The sequence below is a fragment of the Atractosteus spatula genome, chromosome 5, assembly GCF_055471065.1.
Source record: "Atractosteus spatula isolate fAtrSpa1 chromosome 5, fAtrSpa1.hap1, whole genome shotgun sequence".
NCBI classification, from domain to species: Eukaryota; Metazoa; Chordata; class Actinopteri; order Semionotiformes; family Lepisosteidae; genus Atractosteus; species Atractosteus spatula.
In genome coordinates, this window is record NC_142710.1 from 21,739,098 (window position 1) to 21,759,316 (window position 20,219).

The 20,219-nt window shown below is 38.7% G+C and overlaps 2 protein-coding genes across 7 annotated transcripts in view; one reads left to right on the forward strand and one right to left on the reverse strand.

The window, feature by feature from the left end:
• The first annotated feature begins 2,093 nt into the window (after positions 1-2,093).
• Positions 2,094-14,709, forward strand: znf518a (zinc finger protein 518A). Of its 2 annotated transcripts, XM_088915204.1 has the most exons (3): positions 2,094-2,167; positions 8,101-10,747; positions 11,582-14,709. In XM_088915204.1, the coding sequence occupies exons 2-3, from the start codon at positions 8,119-8,121 to the stop codon at positions 12,400-12,402; spliced, it is 3,450 nt and encodes a 1,149-aa protein (XP_088771330.1). In that variant the 5' UTR covers positions 2,094-2,167; positions 8,101-8,118; the 3' UTR covers positions 12,403-14,709. The 2 variants fall into 2 exon arrangements, with proteins under 2 accessions (XP_088771330.1, XP_088771329.1); XM_088915203.1 differs by having other exon boundaries at positions 8,101-14,709.
• A 142-nt stretch (positions 14,710-14,851) lies between these two features.
• Positions 14,852-20,219, reverse strand: part of blnk (B cell linker) — a 42,851-nt gene continuing 37,483 nt past the window's right edge. For all 5 annotated transcript variants that reach the window (XM_088917768.1, XM_088917766.1, XM_088917770.1 and 2 more), the window contains 7 exons: positions 20,065-20,098; positions 18,718-18,790; positions 18,582-18,619; positions 17,699-17,760; positions 17,170-17,253; positions 16,300-16,455; positions 14,852-15,435 (listed from right to left, as the gene is read on the reverse strand). In XM_088917768.1, coding sequence (XP_088773894.1) covers positions 15,319-15,435; positions 16,300-16,455; positions 17,170-17,253; positions 17,699-17,760; positions 18,582-18,619; positions 18,718-18,790; positions 20,065-20,098 — 564 coding nt within the window. In that variant the 3' untranslated portion in view covers positions 14,852-15,318. The remainder of the gene's footprint in view (positions 15,436-16,299; positions 16,456-17,169; positions 17,254-17,698; positions 17,761-18,581; positions 18,620-18,717; positions 18,791-20,064; positions 20,099-20,219) is intronic.

Below are 20,219 nucleotides of genomic sequence, written 5' to 3' on the forward strand. Positions count from 1 at the left end.
ACTGAGCTGCAGGACTAGAGAGGAAAGAAAGGTAATTTCAAGTTAAGTCTTTGTTGGGCGCACATCTTATGATCAATAAAGCTAAACCATACATTATTTGAGTTTCAGGGTTTTATTGATCGCCAGAGTAAATGCCTTATTTGTGCAATTTAAATGTGCAATTGCTTATTTATTTCAAGCGTGGGTGGGGGCTTCTTTTGTGATCAAATAGTGCCAAACGTCTTGTTGCAGACTGTACTATCATAGTACTCAAAACAACATATTTTTTAGTTCAGTAAAAAAACGTAGTATTAAATACGTGCTAAAACTCGTAATGTCTTTGTTACGCCATTATCGGTCAACAGTACGTAATGCGTTTTTATTACTGCGCGTGGTGATGTATCCGTCCGCGCTGGAAGTTGGAGAATGTAATAGATTTCTATTGGAAAGTCAGCAGCAGCAGTAGTAGACTGAGAAGGCCTCGTTACAAAAAATCACATTATTTTTTTGTGTGGAATTCAGTGTAATCTTTGTTTTCTTTTAAGTCAAGATTTTAAGGTATTTTATATTAAAGTTTTTCTGTGCTGGTTAACTTATATTTTCTATAAATACATGAGTCCAGTATCAATAACTAATAGTAAAGTTGTTTATATCCTGAATTTTGCTTTTTATTGATATGCTTGTATAATAATACATGCTTTTGTCTCTCACATAATAGTTATATAAACAAATTTGTGTATGCTCATACATAATGTATAAACCAGAAGGGTGGTTCCTTTGTCTTGTTGGTATCCTCATAGATGAACAAGCAGTGAAGATGTTCAGGAACTACAAACCAGTTTTTCCCTGATTGGGGCTTATCAGAGCAGGTGTAACAGGGCTCATGCACTGAGCCAGTTACAGAAGTGACATCACCCCCTCTGAACTCTAGACAGTATAAAACTCTGCTGTGGAAGATGACCAGTCTTTTGGTGCAGCACAGTAATCCGCTGTTTGGAGAGTGGCGCTGTGCATCCTTGGAGCCTACGAGCAACCGGGATCCAATCCCGACAGGGGCAGGGTGTGCTGCACTAATCACACAGAGCAGCTACGTCTGGTGTCTTTGTCCCATGAAGAGAACAGATTCATTAAAGGCATTGCTCCACCTAAACTGCAGAACATCCTTAGATTGGCATATGTGCTAACATAAATTATCATGATAAGTCAATAATGAAATCGGTATGAGGTGCATAATTGAACGACTATATATTTACATTCCAAAAAATATACAGTCATAGTATGTCAGTTCGTTTACTTTGTGTTGGTAGGATTGTTGACTCTGGATGGCAGGATTGGAGATTCTGCTTGTTTAGGATGTGTTTTAAGATGGAGTGGTGTGTAGTGGCTTCACTGGGATTGGTTTTGAGGGAAAGGGTTTAGGACAGCTCACACACGGTCAGTGAGGTTAATGCTTCATGGCTGATAAGGCTTTGGAAGGATTGTGAGAGACTTTCTTTGGCATAGGGTGTGCCCCATGAATAAGTGGACAGCTGGCAGGACTTGCCTGTCTAAATCGGAGGCATTCTGGCCAATGAGGGCGGAATTTTTTTTTTTGGACCAAAAAATGTTTCCCACATTAATCCATTCAATGGATAAAACAGGAATAGAAAAGTATAGGTCACTCCAAGAAAAAGGCCACACTTAGTCAGTTTTCTGTGCATTCCCTAATGCCTCGAACGTCACCAGAAGCAAGGGAGAGAGCCATTGGCATGCTGCAGGCAGGCATGTCATGTGCCAGCGTTGTCAGACACTATGGAGTAAGCCGCTCCACTGTGTCCCGACTGCAGAGACGGTTTCAGCAGACCGGCAGGACAGATGACCGTCCAAGATCCGGTCGCCCTCAAGTGACCGCACCAGAGCAGGACCGACACATCAGAGATTGTTTCAGATTTGCCACCTGTACTGAATCTGCCGGCAGACGCAATGCCCGCATCAGTGACACGACAGTGAGGCTCCATGCTGCTGGCCTTAGAGCAAGGCTACCTGTCAGAGGCCCTCTACTCACACCTCCTAGACGTCACACCCGACTGGCTTGGGCCAGACAGAGGCTGCGATGGACTCGTCAGCAGTGGCATCAGATCCTCTTCGCGGATGAGTCACTCTTCAGCCTGTTCCACACAGACGGGAGGACCAGAGTGTGGAGGAGGAGGTGTTGCGTTTCTTTTTTACATCAGTATATATCCATACAGTTTGGAGATACATTTCTACAAATATAAATAATGGTACTAAGCTTAGAATAATTACATTAATAGATATGTTAGCCTTTATAACCTTTTTAGCTTGGGGCAATGTATTTTTGTTATTTGAGCTGACATGATTTGTGTGCTGACAGGTTTATTTGGCATCCAGGCTATTGACTCGTAGTAACAGGACTGCACACAGGGCCCTTGCCTCTTCATTGTAGTTTCAGTGTTCAACAACTGCTTGGTTCATATTTCATTTGGTCTTGATATGTACCGCAGAAAGCCACATGTTATCTTGCTGTATGCACAATCCCCACTCCTTTATTTCTGTTATTGGATCCTAAGCATTTTCTTTCCACCCTTCGTTTTAAAGAGAAATTTATGCCTACATGTGATCTGGCATCAGGACAGGCTGAAAGTTTTTTTTTTCGTCAGTAGTTATTCGGATAAAGTTTTAGGTACTGTGAAACAAATCAACACCATGTAATTTGTACAGTTTAAATTCCAGATTAAATACTTAAATCTTTCAAGACACTTTGCAAATGTGCTGTAAGTGAAAATTAATGTGAAGTTGTAAAGTGCTTGTAAATAGCTGATGAATTGACATTGCCAAAGCAACATTGACATCATATTCAAATGTGTATTGTACTGTAATACACTGTAATACAGTTTTTTACGTGTGCATAAAAAACTGAATTTAGGCAGAGATAAATATTTATTTTCCATTTGATGGAGCGTCATGACTTATAGATGTCTGACCTTCATAATTTAAGAGCATTTGGTCAGGAATTTTAAATGCTGTTTCCAATATATATACATATACAGTATGCATACACAATGATTTTGAGAGGGGTAACTCATGAAGGCAAAATCATTTTTTTATAATTGGAGCAGAGTGTATTTTGTATTGTGACAAACTCATAAATACAGTAAAAAATGAGCAGGGTTAATACAGTGGGGGTAAGTCTGCTTGAACATCATGCTCTGTGCAGGATCAGCAGTACTGGTTTGGGGACAGTAGCCCCTTGCTGGCTTTGGAGTCCTTGCTGATTTCTGGGGTTTGTGTTGACAGGGAATGGTCTATTGCAGGTGCTCAGATACTCACTTTAAGTACGTGCCCAGGCTGTAGCTCACTCTCTGCCTCTTCATCTTTGTGTTGTCCAAGACGTGGTTGGAGATGGTAATCTTTCTCTTTAGAAAGTCTGGCACGTATATATATATTCCCTCTCATTTTTTTTTCCTGCTGAGCGGATGACTTAATAACCTGAGCGGCACAAAAAAGCTGTAGTGCAGGATGTTCAGCGGTTCACACGGTCCCACGTGAGAACTCGGCGATCGACCGAGAAGACCAAAGGCAAGGCCCACGGGGCATAATGACATGTATTGCTGTTGCTGATTTTGTGAAAGTTTGCTATAGTTTGCCAGCTAAACTAAATAAATTGCCTACAATATGTAGTTTTAAGAGACGTTTTCAAGGACTACCTATTTGAGTTGACCGATAATTAATTGCAAAATTTTTATTTAATGACTCCCTGTTGAAGGCCTGTTTGTTTTGCCAGATTATCTGAATTTTTGATTGATTGTTTGCTGTTCAGTGATATCATTAATTATGCGTGAACCGCACCTCCCCAACGACTGGCACTAGCAAGAAGTATGCCGCCCTGAGAGTCTTGTGGTTTCTAAGAAGAGCACCAGCTGTGATCACTCAGAGACACACTCCACATCCCACACTGTGTCACACAGACCACATTATTACCTTCTTGGCATATAGTTGTGAAGTCATTTGCGTACTGTTAAAGATGATGTTAAATGTTAATGTTAAAGATTTCAAGTAACAGATTTCCAGCTTTCCACTTTTCGCCTGTAGTGGGTAGAGGTTCTATGATTATTATTCTTCATTTTGTAACAGACATTTTTAACAATGAAATAGCAGTAATACCAAAAATAAACTTCAGATTTTCTCCATTTGTTTTAAGGTATAGCATAAAATATAGAGTTGCCACACAGCCTGTTTTAGTCATTGGGCAAATGCTCTTTCTCAAGTCTTTGTTTCAAGGTTAGCTTATTATTTAGTCAAGTTTTAGACACAGCAAAGTAGTCAATTAAATATTTTTTGCCTCACTTCGCTATTCATTTACAAATTTGTTTATTGGAATATTTTGTTCTTTTTTCTTTTTATATACTGTATATTTTTGTGGTTGATGGAAAAACGTGATTTTTGAGTTGTTATCCTTGCATTGTAGTAAAATGACTCTGCAGGCAGGGGTGAGAGGGCAGGCAGGCAGTGGTGCACTTTCTTTGAATTGTTTGCTTTCCCTAACATTGCACATGAGACTTCAGGAATAGCTGCCCCACCCAATAAATTCTTTGAGCAGCGACCCCACCTTCCTGTCAGGCTCTGTACCACCAGCACCTGGACACTGGCACTTCTACTGTGCTGAGTACTACAGGCCTTTCTGTTCTGTACCTGTCTTTCTGGCTAACTTCTTGTTAGCAGCTTGCTGAGCATAATCATGTGCTTATTGTGTGACTCAACTGGCCTGTTTGAATTGTGTGTGTGTTTGGGGGTTATTTGTCTCTTAAAGTTTAGGGTATCTAACTACACTTTCAGGAATAAGAAGATGTGGATATACAGTGACATTCTTAAGAACGCAAGAAAGGCCAAGAGAGAAAATGAAAGAAATGTTGCAAAGGAACTGAAATAATTAATAACATTTTCAGTGCTACAACAGCAAAAATTCTATTGAGGATGGAGTAAAATATATCTCAGATAAATGTGTTAAACTTCTAGAGAGTGAAAGGCAGATTTCTTATGCATTGAACTAATATTTCACTCAGGGATTCTCTAAGGAAGAAGTCAACAGCATTCTTCAGGCAGAGGAAGCTCAACTTGTAGATCAGGATAGAAGAGACAGGAGAGTTTCATGTACTAGAAGCACTCAAGGTTAATAAGTCCCCTATCCAGTTGTACTGAAGGAGGTGAGATGTTCTTCAGATGCCGCAGACGCAACTCTTCCAACAGTAACTTAAGAAAGGAGCAGTACCCAGGGATGAGAGAATGACTAATGAGCTACAAATCCATCAAAATTGGTGAGAAAACAATTAACTAATTATAGATCAATAGGTCTGACAGCTATGGCATGTTAAGTTATGGAAATCATTATTAGAACTAAACTAGAGGATCACGTATATGAAAATAATATCCTAGAAAATAGCCAATGCAGATTTAGAAAAGTTAGATCTTGCCTAACCAGACAATTTATTAGAGCTCTTTGAAACAGCAACAGTAGTAATGAATACACACTAGGCATATAAGTGGTGTGTTTAGATTTTCAGAAGGTTTTAGATCAAGTAAAGGCAGTATGCATTCATGGAAACACATGTCTTTGGATTGGGAATTGGGGAATTAATTATGAAAAATAAGCAAGAAAGGTTACTGATTGAGAATTAATCATTTGGAGTGATATGATTTGTTGGATACCACAGTGTTTTACAGTAAGACCACTGCTAATTAATTGATATTAATTGTCTATGTTCTGGTATAGTTAAAGACTAGTCAAGTTTGCAAATAATGCCTAATTAGGAGGATCAGCAAATACTGTAGAAACAGGAAATTAATAAAAAAAATAGAAAATGACTATGTAAACACTGGCAGATGGGGTTTAAGTTAGACAAATTCAGGGTTCAGCATGCCGGCAGTAAAAATAAACTGTAAATACAAAATGGGAAATGCTGAGGTAGAAGAGGCTATATATTGTAAAGAGTTGTCTATTTACGTTGACATATCATTATAACTAAAAGCATAGACTGTAAATCAAGTGATGTTATCTTAAATTAAAAAAAAACTTCATATTCAGGTTTATTGTCATTATACTCATACACAGGTATATGGTATAACGAAATGCTATTTAGCTAGCTCTCAGACAGTAAGTAGTACAAAAAAACAATGCAATTGTATAAAAAAAAGACAGAGACAGCAGGCAATATGCAAAACAACAACAGGTAACAGGTAGTATACAAAACAACATCAGTTGTGCAAAATAATGCATCACCAGAATGAAATAAAGGATAGAAAACTATGGGGAGTGAACTTCTTGATGTGAGGTAGAGGTAGATTTCAATGTGTGCTTAGGTTTTGATAAAGAGCAAAGGCACTGTAAGGGTTCAGGTCGTAGGTAACAGAGGCTGGGAGTTTAATAGTTTGATAGTGCAGGGGTAAAAACTGTCTCTGAGTTTGGTAATCTGGACCCGAATGCTCCGGTACCAATTTCCAGATGGTAGAGGGTCAAACAGTCTATAGCTGGGGTGTGTGGGGACATTGATGATGCTTAGAGCTTTCCTCAAGCACAGGCTGTCATAAATGTCCTGGATGGATGGGAGAGCAACCCCAGTGATGGACTGGGCAGTTTTCACCACCCGCTGTAGGGCTTTGCGGTTAGCAGCTATCATGCCACACTGTGATGCAACCTGTCAGTATCCTTACTGTAGTGCATCTGTAAAAGTTAGTGAGGATCTGGGGAGATATCTTAGCCTACTTCAACCGTCTTGGGAAGTACAGCTCCTTGGTTTTGCTGACGTTAAGGTTGGGTTGTTGTCTTTACACCACGTTGTAAGGAGATTGACCTCCTCCCTGTAGGCCCTCTCATCATTGTTTGTGATCAGACCTGCAACTATGGTGTCATCGGCAATCTTGATGATGGAGTTGGTGTTATGTTTGGCCTTACCGTCGTGGGTATAGAGGGAGTAGAGCATTGGACTAAGCACACAACCCTGGGGGACCCCAGTGTTCAGAGTTAGTGTGCCGGAGGTGTGGTTTTCAAGCCTGACAGCCTGGGGTCTGCCTGTCAGGAAGTCCAGAATCCAGTTGCAGAGGGTGGTGTTGAGACCCAGTGCACTGAGTTTCTTGACTTGTTTCTCTGGAATGATGGTGTTAAAAGCTGAGCTGAAGTTGATGAATAGTAGTCTTGCTATGTGTTCTGTTTATCCAGATGGGATAGGGCAGTGTGTATGGCAATGGAGAAACAAAAAGTAGTATAGCCTTATGTGGAATGTTGTGTACAAATTTGGTCACCGCAATTTAGAAAAGGTAGTGATGTCCTGGGATCAGTCTAGAGAAGAGGAACAAGATACATTCCAGAGCTTAAGGGAGTGTTCTATATTGACAGGCTGAAAGAACTAAGCCTTTTTAGTCTTGAACAGCATGATAATGAGAGAACCTGATACAAGTATTCCAAATCTTCAAAGGTAATGATGAAAGCCAACTCGATAGATTTCTTCAGAATACATTGTGAAACACAGCCAGAAAAAGTGGAAACTATGTAAAAGTGCATCTAAAACTGAGAACAGGAATCACCTCTTTACCTAGAGGGTTAAGGGAATATGGACTAAGCTACCCAGTCATGTTGTTAAGGCCAATAACGTCTTTCAAGATGGCCCTCTCATTTTGTAACTGTTATTAGGAGACTTATATTTTTTTTCTTAACCAAATTACAATTATATTCTACAAATGAATAATGATAACAACAAATGTATACATTAGGATCATTGGACCATTTCTCAGTTTGAGTTTTTATTATAGTTATCCTGCTTTAAGCCATAAAAAATGTGTTAAATACTTATCAGAGCATAAAACACAACGATTTTCTAGAAACCAAATAGATATAAAAATCTTCATATTTGTTTTTCATGGTTATTTGTGAGTTCTTTCAGGATTGTGTATGAATGTAACCAAGTAGATGGATTGCATAACTACCCAAACAATCTCTATAACTGTTTTTAACTTTTCAGTTTGTTTTGAGATGAATCTATTAATGTTTATTGCTGAATTCTTAAATTTGTGTTCATGATTTTGCCTTGCTTGCAATGCCATGTAAGTAATAGTGCTTACCTTTTGTTACAGACATTGGTGATTTAAACCATGGAGCCAGGCCACAAAACACCAGATGACCCACCAGAAAGCGAAGAAAATGGAAAGAGGGATGAGAAGAAATGGGATATTTCTCGGCTACAGCCATCAGCATTTCCTACTAACGTGCAAAGAATGGAATTTGGTTTAAAAGATCTCTCAGTTGTACTTCCAGTGACGCATAATCTTCACCAGTATGTTTCACAACAGATTCGAGAGACACTTGCGAAACCAAAAATGCAGACAGCAAGGAAGTCTTTCAAGAAGAAGCCTTTTAAAGAGAGCCAAGGGACAGAAAGCTCCGGTGCATGCTATCAGTTCAGGCAGAGCCCACAAGATGGGGTAAAAATTTCTGGGAAAATACTCAGGTTCAGCTGTTCCGAATGCAAGGGTGAAGCTGCATTCAGTCCTAATGACTTGTTGAAGCATTTTCAGGTAGCTCACCAAGGATGCCTACCAACATATCCTTGTGACATGTGCAATTTTACAGCTAATGATTTTCCTGTCCTTCAGCAGCATCGGTTAGGCCATCGGGATACATATGTTAAGTGTGAAATATGTAATGACAATGTACAGTACAGCCTCCTACAGCTTACTAGACACTTCAGTTCATATCATAGCTCAAATGGCCATTACCGTTGTGAAAAGTGCAAGTTCTCCACAAAAGATGTGGGAACGTTTGTGCAACATATACATCGACATAGTGAGGTTCAGTACAAATGTGGCAAATGCCAACATGTGAGTTACACAAAAGGAGAGTTTCAGAGACATCTGCTGGTTCACACCGGCACATTTCCTTTCCAATGTCAATTCTGTGACTACGGGGCAACGCGGAAGGATTATGTTTTAAAGCACATGAATGCTGTGCACGGCGATGAGATTGAAAGAAAATGTAAATTGAAGGACAAAGAAGATGGTGCTAAAACCTTAGCGGATGCAAAATCTGGGTTAAAGCTTTTGTTGAAGAGGAATACAGCTGGAGTCGCGAGGGACGCCCAGTGGAGGACTGCCGGATTCCATGCTTTGTCTGGAGGAGGTTTGCTGGATGAATATGGAAGATTGGCAAATCCAGAAAAGACTCTGGAAGAGACCCAGCAGTTTTTAGAGAGAACTGTAGCCTCTGAGAAAGACTGTATTCAGTGGGCTAAGGCTCGAAAGAGTGAACAGCAATACATGTCACCATCAGCACCTGCTGTATTGAAGCCCAAGATGGAAAGCTGTTTAGGTTCTAATTCAGGATTCCTAAAAACTGGTGGTAGTGGATCCTCCGTGCTCATGGTAAAAAATAAAATTTCTATTCCTCCTAATTGCACTACTAAATTCATGGGGTTCAAGATGGTGGATGGCAAAAGACATTTGGTTCTCAAAGTAATACCTGCTGCTAAGTTAGGTTCTTCTCCACAAACTGTTGCACCATCTGTTGAAAAAGATGCGAAAGGCCGTGTTCCAGAGAAAGGAATGAATGGTCCCATCTGTGTTGAAGATGTAGCATTACAATGTAGTAGCCTGCCAGTGTCCTCTCATTCATCTTTATCACCGAGCACATTACCTGCCTGCTCAGACTCTCAATCCAGTATTAACAAAGGCAGTTCTGTTGTTAAAGAATTGCTTCAAGCTGAGAACCAGGAAAGCAGTAGCACGTCACACACAGTTGTTAATGATGGACATCAAATTAGTGATGATGAGCAAAAGCCCAGTTCCAGTGCTTCCCCAACAACATGCAAAGTCTTCCACACTACAAGTCAGAAAGCACAAATCGCACATCCCTCCGAAGCAGAAATGGATCAGCAGAGCGAACACACTTCCTTGGTTGAATTTGCTTCCAATAAAACGAGCCTAGAAATGGACAAAAAAAGTTTAAGCTCAAAAGAGACTCTGCTAGAGAGTATTGTAGTGGACAATGAAAATAACTCCGACTTAAATTCTTCACGTCAAGAAGTTTTTAGCTTTCATAATTACTCGAAGGACAGGGCTTCGAGTGAGTCCTCCGATACTGTAAAAGAGAGTGGTGATCAGGAAGCTTCACAGCTCATGACAGATGTGTGTGTGAAGGATAGTTTTCAGAGTCAGTGCGCGAAGGATTTGACTGGTACTAGCTTGACTTTAGCAGATGTACTTTCACCCCACTCACAGGACTGTAAAGTAGATGAGGAAATGGGGGAGGTAACTGCAGATCAACTCTCCAGTCAGGGTGTGATGGAAAAAGTCCCAGACAGTGAAATTGAAGTTGATGAATGCATTGCTACTGTTGAAGAGGATTCTGCTGAGCCCTCTGATGTTTTGGAGGAGCCCGAGGATTCTCTTTTCATGCCCAAAATTACATCGGTTTTTTCATTGCAGAGTGAGGAAAACGGTCCTCAGCTGGATGTTAATCAGCTTCTTGAGAAAGTGCTGGAAACAGAAAATAAAAAAGCATCTATCCTTTCCGCACAGGAAAAAAAGGAGTTAAAAGTTGCTGCAGGGGAGAGTACCGTTGGAAATCCATGCAGTGCCACTGCCCTGGGACGGATACTTGAAGAGCATTCTGATGCAATTATAAGTCAGCAGCTGGAAAAAGAGAGGATTTCCTCTGCTAATCAAGATCCTGTTAAGAATTCTGCTGCAACTCTGAGGATTCTTCAACCTATTAATGTCACAGAGGGTAAGAAGCAAGTTTTTCTTAAGCCTTGTCAAAATGGGTTTGCTCTACCCCTTCAGGTTGGAAGCAATCAAGGATTTCAATTAATTACAGGGTCTTCACATCCTCAAATAAATGTGTCGTACCTGAATACTGGAAAGGAAAGACCTAAAAAACCACCGGGACTGACCTTTACTTTGAATAATGGCAGAATAGGCACAACTGCACAGATTGTAGGTGATAAGAAGGTAAGTGGAGGTGCGGGAAATGGGGAGGAAAGTGCAGTACTTTGCTGTGGCTCCAGCACAGGTCATTATATTGTCAACAACATGCCTCTGAAAGGATCCCTGATCTTATCAAACTCAGTTCAGTCTCTTTCTGGAGAACGGACTTCAAATTTGCCGACATGTTTCTTAGTCCAGAGACAGCTGCCCATGGTAACGAGCACTTCGTGCCAAAGTGGTGTTACTGTCAGTCATAATATTCAAGGTCAACCACAACGCCCTGTTTTAGCTGTGCCGATAAATTCTCCAGAGAAACCTGCTGTTGTACAAGCTGGACGACAAGCGTTTTTACTGAAATGTGTGACTCCAGTCAAACAAGGGACATTGCTGAACAGTCAAATTGAAGCAAAAGTTTTGAATCAGAACTGTACATCAAATGAAAGTGGAGGTAACAAAGTTTTACTAAAGATTGTTAGAAATGCGTCTGGTAGCAGTTTTCCATCCAGCACTGGTGAACTGAATGGAATACAAAAACTCGCTATGACAAACCAACCTGTATACCTGACTACTGGTGCTTTACAGTCCTCTTGTATTTCGAGGTCATCAAACCAATCAATTGTGAATGTCTCCACAGGCTATAAGACATCAGGACCTTCACAAGACTCCAGCAATGAACCACTCACAGTTTCACAGTTGTTGAATTGCTCACCTCCTGCTGCTGTGCAAGGTAAATCGAAGGAGAAGGAGTCTGGTGTTAACAGTCATGGCAAAATCAAGAGAGTGTGTCTGCCATCACCAAAGCAGAACCACTTGGCCATCAGAAAAAAGAGGCAGAGAGGGCTTTCACTTGAGGAGTCTTCGGGACCCCCACCAAAAGCTAAGAAACCACTCGGCAAAAAATGGAAAGAAACAGAGAAAGGTCCAGCAGATGCTCATGAACTATGTGCAACACCGGTGCCTAAGGACGTTGAGAGAACACTGAGGCTTTCGCCTTTCAGTGCTACACAGCGTATCAAATGCCCACGAAGAAACCAACCTGTTGTAGTACTTAATCACCCAGACGCAGATGTGCCCGAAGTAGTTAATGTCATGAAAACAATTAACAAGTTTAAAGGACATGTACTAAAGGTAGTATTATCCCAAAGAACAATAGATGCCCTCTCCGAATTGAACTGTGACCCTTTAAACGAAAATCCTTCACTTAATATTCATGCAACTCGTAGCCGGAGAGCTAAGCCAATTAGCCCCGTGAAAGAGAGGTATATTCTGAAGCTGAGGTTGAAAAAGACGAGCAGGAATAAATATAAGGTTGTGAAGTCTACCTCTGACAGCACTGAAAAACCAACGTTTAGCTGCTGGTTTTGTGGTCGAATTTTTGACAACCAAGAAGAGTGGATAGGCCATGGGCAGAGGCATCTGATGGAAGCTACAAGAGATTGGAATAAGTTGTTCTAAACCTCCAAGTGCAGCAGCAGCGCCCGTGAAGACCTAGGCTGTTGTATGTTTACTCAGTCCCGTCATGTGCCTTTAATCCATTGGACTTTTTCCTGGAGGCACTGGAAGAGCCATTATGTAAACAAAAATATACAGTGTATATTTTGTTATAAAGTTGAAATTTTTTACCAGTTTCACAAACAAATTGTACGATTTGTTATACTTAAACAGTAACATTTGTCTTGGTCCTGTATAATTTATGGGGAAATATGGTTTTCCAAAATGTCCTTTTTTTAAGATCTCTTTAAAAGTGAGATTGAACAGGTGTGTCTCGTTGGTGCAACTTTAAACCAAATTTATAGAGGTTTAACCTTTTTATTTTTATTTAAATTATTCAGTGGAAATGTGAATAAGCCAGGATGTGCATATGGTCTTGTATTTGTATATAGGTGAAGAATAATGCTACCCATATGAACATGATTGCAGGGGTGTGTGTTCATTTGATAATACTTGATAATTGGTGATCTTTACATACACCAATGCAGAGATAACTCAGGTGATTCCAGCTTATTTGTATAAAAAATAAAAGCATTTATGAACTGAAGTACGTACACAATTTCTGTAATTTACATAAAAAATTACAAGCCGTCAGCATTTTATAACTTTTGTTTCAGGGAAAACTGATATTTTGCTAGGAATTCTGCATCATGTTCATTTACTTTTTTTTCATGACTGTACATTAGAAACACGCAAGGTCAACCCGTGCAAAAAATATTTTTATATATATTTCTCTGTACCAAAAATGCTCTGCTCTGTAAATATGTAATTTGTTGGAAACATTTACACTAGCTTTCTGGCATATTGTCAGGAGTCCATTCTCATTATAAGAAGATAGTTTCATTTACGGGTATCTAAAATGTTGATATTTTCTCCTTAACCTCATATAGCAGATGTCCTGTGTATGTGTAAAAATGTTCCTATGGAAAGTAATTGCAAAAACTGTTACAATTGGTTTATATAGTGTACATATTTAGTCCCAGTTTATTTCTTTCTGAATTTCAGTTACATTTTTTTAACAGTCATTCTTGGTTCTGCAGTGGTAGAGGCAGTTTCAATACTTTATCCAGTCACTATAGGTGCTTCTTTCAAGCCTCTGAAAGCTCCACTATCTCTCCCAAGACCACTAGACTGCATGCGTACTGCTTCCTGAAATGGGCTTTTACTAAAAACTTTGAAACTGCCGCTAAGGATGAATTTGGCAGTGGTACAACATTAAAATGGACAGCAGTAAAGAAAAGCTGAAACAAAGGTGTGTCTTAAAGAGCATAGACAAGAGTTGTATAATTTGTATTTTAATCAATAAAAGTTTAGTTTTAACTTGTGTAATTATGCATCACATTCAGTGTTGTGATGAAAAACGCCAATATTCTGACAAGACTTGAAAAATCCAAGTAAAGCTGAGCTAATTCTCAACATGTAGCTAATTGGTAGTCAGCAAAAAATAAAGAAAAATAGCCCAGTGGGGCAATGAGGGATTTTGGGGGAAAAAACTATTGTGCCTAGATAAGTGCTCCTCACTTTCCCATTACTGAGGAATGGGGATCTGTGTAATCTGAAAACGTTTGTTGTGTAACACTGGGTTTTATTTTTCTGACTATTTTAATGGCTGCAAGTAATTCCCTATACTATTCAAATAATGAAAAAAGTAACAAAATGTAATAGTTTATTCTTGTATATGTATGTTGTATCATGAATTAATTTCAAATATTGTGTGTTGTGTACACCTGTATTCAGTAAATTAGAGGCTGGTGTGTCTATGCAGGTGCTTAACAAGGAATATTGATATTAATCTCCACACACTGGATCCTGTAAAATAAAAAAAAAAGGTAGAGGATATCTACATGGCATTATTTGGATATTGTCCGTAGGACCATAGGTTTCTTTCCAGTCGAGTTCTGACATGATGCTCAATGGATGTGCAGGTTGCATTGCTTTCACTCGTTGTCTCGGCATTGACTGCCTCTTTTTTAACAATGTGGACCCCATCATTATCACTTCTGACTCCTTATGCAGACCAGCACTGAATCGCCAAATACACTTTCTACTTTGCTTATCTTACAAATCTTATTTTTGATTCAGACTCTTACAAACCGGTGAATTTTTCCATTGTTAATAGCTATCTAATAGGGCAGGGAGAATAGTTCAATATATTTTTGTACTCTTAAAAAGTGCCTGAAATGTGTTGTTACAGGTTAACACTACATTGTACTGTAAAACCCCATGCTTTCTTGTTATATGTAGAAAGATATTTGTAATAAATGTAAATACTTTGAAAAGTCAGCCTTGTGCATTTTGTAACGTTTTTGTACAGTACATTGGAAATTCTGTGAAAAAAATCAAAGAAAATCACTGCACATTTAAAGACTGCAGATAAACGCATTAAATAAAAAAATAAGGGAGTAACAGACAAGCAATTTTAAATCAACTCTAATTAAAACAGTGGAATGGAAATTAACTTTTAAAAATATATTTAGACCATTTTCAGATGCAATATTTTGTACAAAAATGATGTACACATTAACAAGATTGATTCAATGCACAATTTTCTGTCTTTGTTAAACCATTGCAAATGTCAAAAGTGTTTTCAAAATGTTCAGCACACTTTATGCGTATTTTGGGATAATTTTATTTGGTACACTGTAAGAAGCTTGACTGATTTCTTCCGTGACAATTATAAAAAATATTACAAATAATATAAGTTTACATTACAGTCAGTACATCTGAGCACTGTGTGTGTTCTGGTGGCATTTGTTTTGGCAATGAGGTCTTCAGTGTGTTCCAGGTTAATCTGTTTTTGCAACAACAAAAATGAGCCTGGAACAAAGCAATTACTTCCCAAACCCAGACCACTCCTGCCCCACCCTTTCCCAGGAACTGTCAGACTTTCACAGGATACTTCAGTTTTGTGGAGTCTTTGGTGTTATTCTGGCTGTCAATCAGAACAAGGGGATTGTGCTGATGGTTCTCGATCATGTCTGCCACACTGCTGAACCGCTGTGTGAAAACGAAAGAGGAACAGGTGAGTTACACAACCTTTCATTTGACATTGTTCTCTCATCACTACTTAAAGTCCAGTAGTGAAACCTTAATGTGATTAATCTTAGAAAGACTGTCTTGAGAACATTGTGGATGGCTCGAAATGATCTCCAGTTAAACACAAAGAGATCAAGATGATTTAATTGGCTCCTCTCATCAAGTCTCAAAATCAGACTGTGTAAAACTCACTTTTGCTAATACAGAAATTCTTCCTTCAAATTCTGTTAAAAACCTAGGGTGATTTTTGACTTTTCCCTACTCTTCCTGATCATATTAAAACGCACCCTCTGCTGGTGTTTTTTTTAACCCCACCTCAAAACTTGTTTTCAATGGCCTTCAGTTCTTAATTTCAATTGAATTTTAATTTTGCATTTATATATTTTTGTTCACATGATTTATATGTATAATTTATGTAATGTGCCTTAAGAATTCACTGGGTTCAAAAGTGCTATGTAAGAACAGATACAGATTCATATGTTCAACATAACTACCTATTCTAGTAGAATAATAACTCGAGAAGGCAGAACAGCTGATTGTGCGCTTAAACATATAACAGTTGAAAGTTGCTATTTTTTCCTGTTTTTTCTCCACATTATTTTATATTAGTAAAGGAACCAAGCCATTTTAACTATAAGGAAAACAGGTATTATTTGTATTAACAATGTACTTAATGATTAAATGTTTTTTTCTTTTCTGAGGTCAAAGTAATTACTTCTTTGATGAACATTTAAAAATAGAACTGTATCAACGCAGTCATCCTGTTCAGTCATTTTCATTAGAATATTCAATCATTAGTTTGATGGTAGTTAAACTAAGCAGTACCTCTTCTCCTGCCTTTTCCCTTCCAAGTGCATACTGCTTTGAAGATTCAATGTATCTCACAGGAATGTTGTACACCTTCTTTTTGTAGAATACCACCAGGGTATATGGCTGTTTAGCATCATGACCAGAACTTTTTCGGATAAGAAATGATCCATCCTGTTAATATGAAGTCAAAATATTTGAAGGATGGAGTGTGATTAGGAATGCAATCTAGAACAAAATTAACATGACTTGTGAAAGAGTGGCATATTGGTGTAGTAGTGCAAATATGGCCATAGAAGAGACAATGTGATAACCAAAATGTGGTAACCACAAAATGAGTCTTTACATTAAGGTTAATGATAAAATGTCTGTTTACACATACTGACAGTTTTGATGATGTACTATTTATAAATCACACAGTGGAAAAACAATCAAGAGAGTATAAATGTATAATCAATTAGGTGGCTGCGTCAACATGCGTAGGCTGCAAAGGAACAATTAAGATCTGTGGAGCCGAAACGTGTTACTTTCCTCTTTTCAGCATGGAATCAACCTTTACTTGTTCCTAAAAAGTACAATACTCTACAAGATATAAATACTTTTTAATCAGTTTGCACCCCTGAAGGTAACTGGGAATCAGTGTATAAAATTTTAAATTTTTGAGCCATTCACTTTCAGGTCTAAAAAGGTTGGATTTAAAACTATTGGTCAGAGAAATTTCACTGGAGGCTGAACTGAAAGACATTTAGCACAAGGTGTTAATTGAGATACCATTATAATGTATGTTAATTACCTCATTGAATTTTGGCTCATTTTTTCTCGATTCCAGTTTTAATTTCCGCTGAATTATTATTGTTGCCTCTTGCAAGGGGTCTCAATCAAGCTTACCTTATTTGTTTTCATGAGGGCGTCTTCAGCAACCTTCCGTTCACTAGTGCTGGCGTACCAGGATTTGCTGTAAACACCTGCTTCCTGAAAGGTCAATGACAAAGCCGTCAGGTGCAGATTCAGGTAATGTTCACACCTTGGGTGAAAATGTACAATTCATTGTCAATCATCTGTAATACAATAAATGCAAGCATTGAAGTATTGGCAAGTCTTTCTTGAATACATGTAATAACTCCTTGCAAGGAACCTGGAGCCTTTCCAGCAAAGCACAGGGTTGCAAGGTGGGGAGACACTTTGGACTCTAGGCCACTATAGTACACACACACACACACACAAAGCTACAGGGACAATTTCAAGACAATTTCGCAATGGGCTTTGACTGCATGTGTCCTGTTTATACTATAGTAATGCTGTATTTAAATATTGTCTGCACAGGTTCTTTTATGTTGTATAAAAGCTGCACTTTTGAGTTGTGAGGTAAAAAGTGTTGAATTCATTTAGGACTAATCTTTTTAAGCTTTTGTTTCACCTGTTCTGCAGCAGTTGGCCCATTTCGAGGCAGAGACCCTCGAGCCGCAGTTAGAGGAAGCTCTGTAATGCACAAGGAAGGACATGGCAGTTCTGCTGAAGTGGCAAATTAACTTCTTGTTATTCAGCTGCTACTACTAGTGAAGCTATTGATTTTAAGCAAATCTTACAGGTTCATTATATATGTTCACCCTTAATTGTTAAAATCTCACCTATTATTCTGTTGACATCTTATACTAGGACAAACTACATGTGATATGCCTGTAGAAAACAACCAGAAGTAACTTCATACGTGTGAAATTTACACACCTGTAAGCAACAGGTGTTGTTGAAATTGTATGGCACACACAATTCCAGCAGGAAAATGGGAATTGAGCTCTTTCTCAATCTGTGGGTGGACAGTTTTTTAAATGTAATTTTGATAATGAACATGACTTTGGCATACTAACTAAATTACACAACCCCAAGTGGGTAACTTATAAAGGTGACAATTCTTAACTGTGTATTGGGAACAAGAAAGATACAGCATAAGAAGCGAACTTGAGTTTTCGAGCAAAGAGAAACACTTTGCAGTGATAACTTTGAGTTATAAGCAAATATTATATAGCATGGATTTTATGTACAAACCTTTGCACATTTGCACAAAAAAACAATTGTCATTTAGATTAATTGACATCCTCTTTGGGAAGAGGCTGAAAATATAATTTCCAAAATATCGTGAGATAGCTTATTATGACAATTTTTTAAAAATAGTGTTTTATACAGGGATAAACCATAGTACCATTCTCTAACATTTTATGACAGATTACTACACCAATTATGACCGATTATCACAAATTGACAGGACATATATTCTGCACAATAAGAAAAGTCGTTTTACTCACTTGGCGGGGTTGTGCTCATTCCTTTAGACAACTGAGGCCTGTACATTGAAAATACATTTTAGGAGATTAACTTTGAAGCTGGTCAACACTGATCAACATGAAAACAACCACTGAGGACCTGTTAAAATGGAATTACTTTGCTCTGGCAGCAGGGGGAGGGAGGTCCGTTGCTGTATTCAGGTTATTGTGCTTCACGGCCGCTGGCCTGGCTGTTGGGAAGTGACACAGACCAAACAAGAAGGTTGAGGTGAACATATGGTACCAGTGATAATAATGGCACTGAAGATACAGTATCATATTTCAATTTTAGACTGTTAACAGCCAATTGCAACAAGTGGCAAGACACATGCCAGTAAGTTCTAGTCACTTATTAAAAATGAAAATGAATTTAAGCAACACAACACAAATAATGTATACTAAAACCCTTAGGAAATGAATTTTCACCACTAATTGTTAGTTATTCAAATCTCCCTTATAATCATGTTCAAGTCTGATACTATGAGAGATTGCAATATGGCTGTAGAAAATATTGGAGCTCAAACACCCTTTCTGTGAGGAAGAGACAAATGAACCACATCTGAAATGACATACTGCATAGTGACTAACACCTTGCTCATGCCGTGTGTGAATGCACAATAGGCAACAGGAAGACTGATAGGGATCGATCTCCACAGTTAAGGGAAGGGAGAGAGAACACGGTTTTGATAAGCTGCTAGCAGGAGTGTGGAAATGTTGCTAAGACATTCACGGCATGTCTGAAAACATTTGTTGGGCTCCAGCAGTGCTACCCAATGACAGCAAGCTCTTGCGATGGCTAAAACCCAAGAACACCTGATTAAGAAAGACCACCTGAAGGAGGCTTCACAGAATAACAGCTGCTAACACATTAAGGCATCATGAAAGACACCCCAAATCCCAATAAAGTAATCACATAACCCCTGCAGTGGTACTGCCTCCACTCAGTGTCACCGTGCTGCACAAATGTAGCTACGGTGAGTCTCTTTCGGAGATGATAGAGCAACGCATACAGGAGAAACCATGAAAATGCTTGCTGTGTGGTTTTGTGGCAGTAGCAATTATATAGAGGGCCATTAACTTCAAACGTCTGGACACCAAGTGAATCATCCATTGGACAAATCAGACCCAAGTCCACATGAGTCATTACCCTATAACACCACTGGCCAAGCACTTTCGCTATAGATTGAACTGAGGAACATGCCCGCGGCATCTGTGATTAAGTATACGGCAAACACTGATCCATTGTGGAGCGGAGTCAGTTGAGAATGTGCCCTCCAACCCAATGTAATTCTGAACCTTTGTCAGAAACATTCAAATGACAAAATGATGTGTGTCTTGAATCTGGGGTTGTGTTTCTAACATGTTTTGTAGGTTTTACACAGGTTTAATATACATTTTACATATGCTTTGATTACTAACTGTTTAGGTTTAAGAGGTTGAACAGAAAAAACATAAATTTAGCAACCTTTAACATCACCCTCCCAGTTCATGATAGGTTTCTGGAAAGAGAATAAAAAGAGGAATTAATTTTAAATGATCTACTTTTATTCATCCAATTGGTAGTAAATGTGAAATACTGAAATATTACTTCTATATTTTCCTAGTATATACACAGTAGAT